Genomic DNA, 8,988 nt, shown 5'->3' on the forward strand with positions numbered 1-8,988 from the left:
GTGGAATCTGAAGCAGCTGCTGTTTGCAGATGATACTGCACTGGTGACTGATTTAGAGGAGAGAGTGAGACAGTTGGTAGAGGAGTTTGGAAGGGTGTGTGAAAGGAGGATTTTGAAAGTAATTGAGAATACGAGTAAAGTGATGAAGTGTATGAGGTTGGTAGATGGTAGGCAGATGAATATAGTTTTGAATGGTGAGTTGCTTGAGGAGGTAGAATGTTTTAAGTATTAGGGTCACATGTTGCTGTGGATGGAAGAATAGATGCAGAAGTGAAGTTTAGCATGAATGAAGTAGGAAAGGTGCTTGGAGGAATGAAAAAAGTGCTTAGATGTCGTTTGCTTAGAATGGATGTAAAGAGAAGGCTGTATGAGGGTGTTGTGGTACTGACTGCATTACATGAGGCTGAAACATGGATTATGGGTGTAGCAGAGAGGAAAAGTTTGAATGTAATGGAGATGAGGTGTCTGAGGAGTATGTGTGGAGTGATGCGTATGGATCGAGTGAGAAATGATGAAATGCAGAGGAGAACTGGAGTTGCGCGGGAGATGGCTGATCGACTTGACCAGAGGATGTTGCGATGGTCTGGGCATATGGAGAGAACGGATAATGAGCAATTGGTGAAAAGGTAACTAGATCTGATGTGGGAGGTGTAAGGCTGAGAGGAAGACCACGAATAGGATGGATGGACAGTGTGAAGAGAGCATTGGTTGCGAGAGGGATGTCTGTTGAGCAAGAAAGAGTGGCTGTGTGTGATAGAAATTAATGGAAATTGTGAATGAATAAATGATGATGCAGCCCTGAGGGGATATTCTCCCACAATTGTCTGATGACCTGATCAGGTCAGGTGCGGGTAAGGGGATGGGTCTATTACGATTTGGCAGGGGTAAATCAGCTCTGCTGTCTGGCCCTGCTGCGGATGTCGGTGATTGCACTGTGCAGTTGACCCTTGTGCAGTGTAGTGCGGTGAGGATCTGTCCCTTCTCCCCTTTGGGGCTAAGATGCGAATGAACGTGTTCTGAATGGATAAGTAAATGGGAGTGTGTCGTCCTGTCTCTGCTACCTCCCTTTCCTTGGTGGAAGCAGCTTAGGTATTTTTAGAGACAGACAGTCATCCAGTCATATCGGCAGGGTTGGAGCAGGTTCAGCGAGAAATTATTCAGCAATGTTGCACTTTTCCCAGGAGTAGGTAAAACAATTTGGCTGGTCAAACCAAAAAATTAGAAAAGTTGTGTTTTGACATTAAACCAACCTATACCTAACCAATGTAGGTCTAACTTAATGTTAACCTACTGTAATACATTGGAATCTCCCAAGTCGAGTGTTTCTAAATGGCCAATTATGCTGCAACATCATGTGGAGAGGATGGAGAGCAAGAGGAATGTACAGTATGTGAGTGAGGTGGAGGTGGGGAGAGGGAGGGGGAGGCCAAGGATGAGATGGAGGGGATGGAGTGGAAAGGTAGCCAATATGAGAGGGGGGGGTGAACTGGGAGCAGGGCAGTGAAATGACAGGGGACGGGGGAACATGGAGGCGATTTGTTTGTGGCCACCCCTTACGGGATTAAGGGGTCTTGCTATAGACAGGTAGATCATGCAGCGGTTTGCAGTGTCAGTAATTCGCGAAAATTATACGTAATTCACAACTGCAGTATCGAAAGTGAAGGTTTTCCGATGCATTATTGAACATCTGTTATGTTTGTGCAATTGATGGTTTCTTAATAAGCTTTATAGAAATGAGATTTTCCCATCTTAATCAGGTTGGCTATTTTTTGAAGCATATAAAGATATGAGAAGTTGCCATACGATGCTAGATCGATTAACACCAGCAGTATTTACTTATATTGCCTACGGAGTTGTGGTTGAATGTAAAGATTGTTGTTCCTCTTGGTAGCCATAACTGTGGAAAAGTGGTTTCCAACGGGATACTGTGTAGTCTTACCTCCAAATGTGGATGTGGGGCAAATAAAACTTGCTGCTTGACACTGAGTGGCCGGGGTTCGATCAGCTCGTCATCTTCCCTCTTGGGGGCATGGTGGTTCAGTGGTAGGGACTAGAGAGCCTGACTCTGAACCGAAGAGTCGTGAGTTTGCGCTGCTCCTGGGTAAGCTGCCATGCTGAGAGAGGCAGTGCTCTCCCATCACCTAGCTGGTTGTAGCAGGTGTGGTTCTGGGTTAGAGCACTCTGAAGGGTCGGAGATTCAGGGCCACCCAAGGGTCATTGTAGATATCAGGATGGACATTCGGTCATAAAGTGCTACATGCTCCAAAACCTAAGTCCATTATAGGGACAATGCCTTAGCCCTTATGGAAAAAGGACACGGTGTAAAAAAAAAAAAAAAAAAAACGCAGACCAGCTTGATCTCTTCACCTTAATATTTCATCATTTCCTTCATGGGGGATCATATGGGAGTCAGAAAAGTCACATAGAAGGTTTGTCAGTGTTATTGCACCCAAGTGCAACACAGTTGCACTAAGGGCAAAAAGCACCACTAAAAAAACTGCATCCCCCATTTTGTGGCTACCAACAGTTTGGTTTGTCAGCATTATAACTGGGCGATTATCTGTGTTTACTAGCAGTTGGTGTAATCGATTACTTGTAATCAGTTACATCGATTGCAAGGTAAAATTTTTCAGTAATCGATTATAGTTTCCAGTAATTGATTACCAAATGATTATGATCAGCATAAATTACACATTAAATATATAATTTAGACACGTGCATTTCAATGGATTTTACCCAATACATATTAATCTATTTTATAATAAACTCATTAATTCATAAAGATATGTAAAAAAGATGTAGCTGAGAATTAATAGCGTGTATGTACAAGCAGAATAAAAAGCCGGGGCCTCAGACATTGGAGAAGACAAATCTAATACAACAGCAAACTCGTACCTGCAGTTTCTGTGTACTACTGTGTACTGTGTAGACCAGGGGCAGGGGTGTCAAACTCAAAACCTTTCAAGGGCCAGTTCTTAATTTAGTTACGGTCTCGAGGGCCAGCAAAGACATATACCTGTCTGTATTGCAAGACTGATGTTTACAGCTTAATACGAGGACTTACTGGCTTACCAGGAAAACGTTTTTAAAGTTAGTGACTTTAAGTATGTAAAATTTGGGTCAGTTTTTGGAAAACTACATTTCTCCATTTTGAAACCAAAAATATTTTTTCTGATCAATTTTAGTGTGATTTGAATGAATTTGATATTCATTTTTGTCGGACATCGCTTGTTGTAGAGATAGGCCTACCCAAGCTTATCTCCAAAATGAGTTATTTCCGACAAAAACTAAGGCCATATTCATTCAGATCACACTAAAATTGACCAGAAAAAATATTTTTGGTTTCGAAATTGAGGACATGCATTGAACCATATATCCTAACTGGGGGGGCTTTGTCACCCACACCCCCCCGTATTACTAACCTAACCGAACCTAACATTAACCAAGCCCAACCTAACGTAACCTTACCCTACCTCAAATGTCGGAGGAGGAGAATAAGATGCAAGCCTCAGTCCTCTAAACCCACATGCCCTCTGCTTCTTTTGCATTTGCTTAACCCTTAAAATTCTTACAGTACCACTGATGAAGGTCTTGTCTATAATGTAGATCACTTCCACACTTCTTACACTTCGGGGAGGAAGGCATATCACCGTGACTGGGAAGGAAATTCACATTTTCCTGATTATTAAAAAAAAAAAAAAAAAAAAAAAAAAAAGCGATGGCCTTGGTATTCAGTCACAGCACGCCCACTACAAGTTAGGGTTGGGCAAGATCCTGTTCTAGAACCGGTTCTATCGGATCCTAATAAATTACCTTGGAACCGAATACCTGGACAGGAACCGGTTCCTCTAAATGGATCCTCAGACTCGGACTTTGAGAATTATGTTTTGGTTATCAGGCATATGTATCCTTTGAGAGTAATAAAATATAATATTAAATATTCTCAAATATTAATCATTAATAGTATATTGAGTCAGTAAATTTTGTATTATAAACCATAACCTGTTATGTCAATAAATATTCCTATGTTCCCAGACCATAGTATAACTTAAAAAAATATATAAAGCTAAATGTACAGAACAATCAGAGATCATTCACTTAAATTCATTAAGTTATAGGGTAACATTGGTGTGGGAAGTTGGTAAACACTGAATGAGTATTGTCTGATACTCATTTGGTATTATGAAGTCCCGGAACCCAGAGTTGGAAGAGGGAGGCCCTGGTGACTTTCATGGCGCCTGAGTAAGTACTGCCTAAGGAACTGGTTCCAGAGCCAGTTCTAACGGATCCCTTCTCCTTGGGATCCAGAACCGTGAGCACTCAGTTTACTGGATCTTGCCCAGCTCTGCTACAAGTGGAAGCCATCGTGGAACTGACTAAAGCAAGGGATGTTTGAAATTTGAAAATCTAATGCTATCAATGATTCAATTGGTCCACCTTTTGGCTGATTTTAATTTCATCGGCCGTGATGTCCAAGCAAGCGCTGTATTGGAATGACGTCATGCCTGGGAATTGCCATGACAAGCAGAAAGAACGACGCAAAAGTTTGAATCTGAGGGGAGATCCAAGGTAATGTTATATAGGATTTTTACGTTAAATATACATTTCAGAAAACAAATGTATAGTGGAATAGATTCAGAATAACACGGTGTATAATGTGGTTGTGTCAGTTTTCCTGAATCGAGAAATATAGTTTTCCGAAAGCTGATCAAAATTTGTGTTAGTTAATAAACAGTGACACTGATGATAAAAGGTTTATGTATCTATATGCATCAGTATGGGGCTACAGTTTATTATAGATTATTTAGTCATAGTTTGATTAACTGCATTATTATTATATTTTCATTCATAACAATTACAGTTTCATGGACTGATAAATCTTACTGTCATCTTGCGGGCCATTTATGACCATCACGAGGGCCATATTTGGCCCACAGGCCGTGAGTTTGACACCCTTGTGCCTGGTGTGCACTGCACAGCTGCCAGCTGTGTGGCTGTGTGTGAGTCATGTGACTGTGCAGTGGGCGGCTCAGCAGATCTGATTATTGGTTAATTAAATTTTCAGGTATTAACCCTCTCGCAATTTTACTACACCCCCCTCCCCTCCCCTCCAGTCCACCTGCGCGCCGCTGAAAATACGTATTCTTGCCTTATTTTCACTACCCAAACCTCTATAGGCTATATTGCCATGAAACCTCCATATCTTATTCGCTGATGTTTGTTCTAGCCAATAAGCGAAAAAATAAAAAACAGAAAAGTACGAATAAAAGTATATTAAGCCACTGTGAATAAACATTTCCAAATGTCAATTTCACATCCCAACCTCATAGTTCGAATGTTTTCCATCATACAGAAAAATATTATTAGAAGTTTTGATAGGGAATTTCATCAGCTTTCTAATGGGAAAGTCCGGTTATGATACGATTTGTAGTTTTCGAGAAAATAGCCAAAAACTGAAAGCCATTTTTTGAAAAAAAAAAAAAAAACATTTTTGTGCAGGGAGCTTTTCCGCCCAAATTTTCTTGCACACTTTATGTTTTTATTTCATAGTCTTGTGTAGAATTTTCATGAGCTTTCTCATGGTCCCTGCCAATTTTTGATAGGCCTCATAGTTTCCAAGTAAACTGCAAAAAAATAGTGGGTACTCATGGCCATGCTGCACTTTCGTCACGTGCGCACAATAACCTTTATATTCCCTCCTACGTAGCAATGACTTTTCATCAGAGATATTACATTGCTGTGTCCTGTATATACGTAGATTCACTGATCTTTATCATCGATACGTTCAATAGTTTTCAAGTAAATGGACGACAATTGTAGAATACTCCTCCTCACTCGCAAGCTAGATAAAAACACTCCCTTTCCGTGCCTCACCCACACCTACATATTTTCGCTCGTTAGGTTTTATTATTTTCTTTTTTTACTCAAAGTATGCACATAAAATATCATATGCTTTTTGACAGTGCTCTCAGAAACTCGACATGACCACCAGTCCTTTTGCTAGGTAGTGATACTGAAGCTGAACTTTCTTCCATCTCATATGTGTGTAATGTAAAAAACAATACTTATTTGTGTAAAACAGAAATATAGAAATAGGTCAATATACAAATCAACATAATATAGATAACTCACTTCCTCCAGAGGTGTTGAGATGTTGGCAGGACCTTGAAGGGTTTGGAGACGAGGAGTTATGTAGTGTGTGAACGTGTGTGTGTGAACGTGTGTGTGTGTGTGTGTGTGTGTGTGTGTGTGTGAGGGTGGGTGGGTGAGTGTGTGTGTGTGTCTGTGACGTATTTTGTTCTCTCCTCCTTGCACTACATTTCCCTAACACATGCGATGCACACAATAGATTTCTCCACGAACATTCGCTGCACGACATATGTATAGACCTATATGTGTAGCATATTAAATTTTCTTGTTTCTGATCCTTATGCTAGGTTTTAGCTAAGTCAGTCAATGCACGCAATATTTCTCAGTGAACACTCGCTGCACTATTTTATTCGTATGTTTCACACTACTAGACCATATGCAATATAGCACTGTCTGAGATTGGTACAATACCTTTTCACTGAAGTTTGTGATTGTGTGGCATATTTGTTGTCTCTGATACTTGCGCTAGGTTTGAGCTAAGTCAGTCAATGCACGCAATATTTTTTGATGAACACTCGCTGCACTATTTTATACATATATTTCATACTGAACCATATGCAACATAAAACACTATCACATGGTTCCATCCCAGCCTCCTTTGTTATTCCCTTCCTTACTCTATTGCATACATGATTTCTTGTTTCCTTAGCGGCTGTGGCAGATCTCTATGGCATACATAATGCCTGCTATGGTAGGTCAGTTATTTCACTAATCCATGCACTACATGTTTCACAAAATAGAAGTATTGGCTTCACTATATAAAGGTAAAATACTCACATCATTTATGGGCAGGGTGAAGCAAAGTCGAAAGTCCATTATAACAAACCTCACTCCTGGCTCTAGGTCTAATGGCTTTACAAACAATATATATCTATGTTCCATAGACAGAATCACTTCACATTATAGTAAAAAACACTGTTCAATCACGATACTTCAATAATGGCTTCTGCCTTCTGCCCTGGGTGGGAGGGGGAAAATGGTGGATTTAAAGGGACAACTGTCAGCAACGCTACCCTTCAGCCTGGCTGGTCTTGAGATACTGAGGTTTTTCTGCTGTGCATTATCTTATCAGAGCAGTCACAGTGTTGCCAAGTGTTTATCTTGGAAGAGAGACGCACCGACTGGAACACACCAAAATTTGACGCAAATCAGATGAAAACTTTTCTTTTGATTGTTTTTTTATGCTTAACAACGCAATTCACATCTACGTGCATTTATATGCCAAGGCACAAAGAACGTGATTCATGTCAACATGCCTCAAGGGTTAATAATGTTTTCACTTTTCCTGGATCTTTTTCTGTAATTTAATGCTTGATGAGAGAGAGACAGAGAGAGAGACTATAGTGAATCATAACATTTTACCTTGTACTGTACCTTATGAATATACCCTTATATCCCCTTTGTACACGGTGACACGTTAGTCGTCATTAGGGTCTGGCTGCGAAAATAAGCATTGACGCTTTTGGCGTCATTAAAGCAAAAAAAAAGAACTTCGGTAAGTAAGTTTTTAACTAATTTTCATCATTTTTAGAGGTATCATACCTTGCCCAGTGCTCGTCAAAAGTAATGAGTTGGCAACTGTGGGTCCCGATACCAGCAAGAGGGTGGACAGGTTATTCAGTACCAAATGAGCTGGGGAAGGTACTGTGTGGTTCTGTCCCTTTAAATTTCCACTCTTACCCCCATCCCGGCCATGCCACATATTTCACTATACCAATAGTGCTTATGTATAGGTTTTGGGCACTGTTGTGATTACATTTGGCATTTGCAATAGAAAATTTGGTGTTTGTGAAGCATTCCTGGTCGTTATCAGCCGTTGGCCCAACTAAGATTGTGCTATTGTTTCTAATCAACTACAGTGCCTCTACCCTGCACCAAATGTGAGTATTCAGCTATAAAAATAGTGACAGTGAATCATGTGAATATAGTGTGCATATCTAGTGTACAAGGAATTGATGAAATACATGCAGTAGCTTACAGGGAGGCAGGAAACTGCCCTACAGTCACGGGACAGCATGGGTACACCGTAGGTTTTTGCATTTTTCTCGAGAACTATAAGGCCTAGGATCACCGCTGTGGTCTCAGATGAAAGCCAGTGAAATTCTGCCTAGGATGATAAAAACATAACACTGATGAGAACAATGTTTCGCTAGAGCTCCCTGAAAACAAATCTGTAGTATGTCGGAAATGGGTTTTACTTTTTCGCTTATTACTCGAACACCATACCTCATATCAAACTGGGACCCCCCCCCCATTCGATAGCTAATAAAATTCTCTTTCCAATGATGGTATAACATGCAGAGATTGATTAGTAAATATTCAACTTATGATATTGGGAAGTTTTTTTTTTTTTGCTTGTAGAACAAACATCGATGAATAGGAATATGTGGGTTCTGTGGCAAAATAAAATATGTTTGGGTGGTGACAATAAGCTGAGAATACACTTTTTTGGAGTGCGTGGCAAGTGGGGGGAGGGGAGAAAAGACGTGTTGTGGAACAGAAACCTTCTAAAACTTATCCATGCATGAAAGTACCCTCTCCAGTCTCATCATAGGGTCTCTGTTAATTACTAAACTAATCATATTCAAGCACAGCACTTACTCTAAGCCAGTCACAGCACTTCCCTCCCACACCAACCATGAAAGGTGTGTGCGAGAGTCATGCTGCCTGGCCTGTGCTCAGGCATTGTCTTCTCTCTGTTGATGGCATGTGGTTTCGTTGTGGTGTATGAGAGGATTATTTTTTTTCTGTTTCCTCTGCCTGCCCAGCTTTACCATGGCCGATTGTAACCTTCCTAGGCCTACAACTTCTTCGAGGAAGGGGAGGAATAAGCCAACA

The 8,988-nt window shown here is 40.6% G+C and overlaps 1 protein-coding gene across 1 annotated transcript in view; it reads left to right on the forward strand.

Moving 5' to 3' along the window:
* The window catches only part of LOC145391459 (uncharacterized), an 18,927-nt gene extending 13,874 nt beyond the window's left edge, over positions 1–5,053 (forward strand). The window contains exon 2 of the mRNA XM_080266072.1: positions 4,938–5,053. Coding sequence (XP_080122198.1) covers positions 4,938–5,053 — 116 coding nt within the window. The remainder of the gene's footprint in view (positions 1–4,937) is intronic.
* The last annotated feature ends 3,935 nt before the right edge of the window (positions 5,054–8,988 follow it).

The sequence above is a fragment of the Coenobita brevimanus genome, chromosome 18 (genome assembly GCF_032717465.1).
Source record: "Coenobita brevimanus isolate Jiangsu-jjx chromosome 18, ASM3271746v2, whole genome shotgun sequence".
Taxonomy (NCBI): Eukaryota; Metazoa; Arthropoda; class Malacostraca; order Decapoda; family Coenobitidae; genus Coenobita; species Coenobita brevimanus.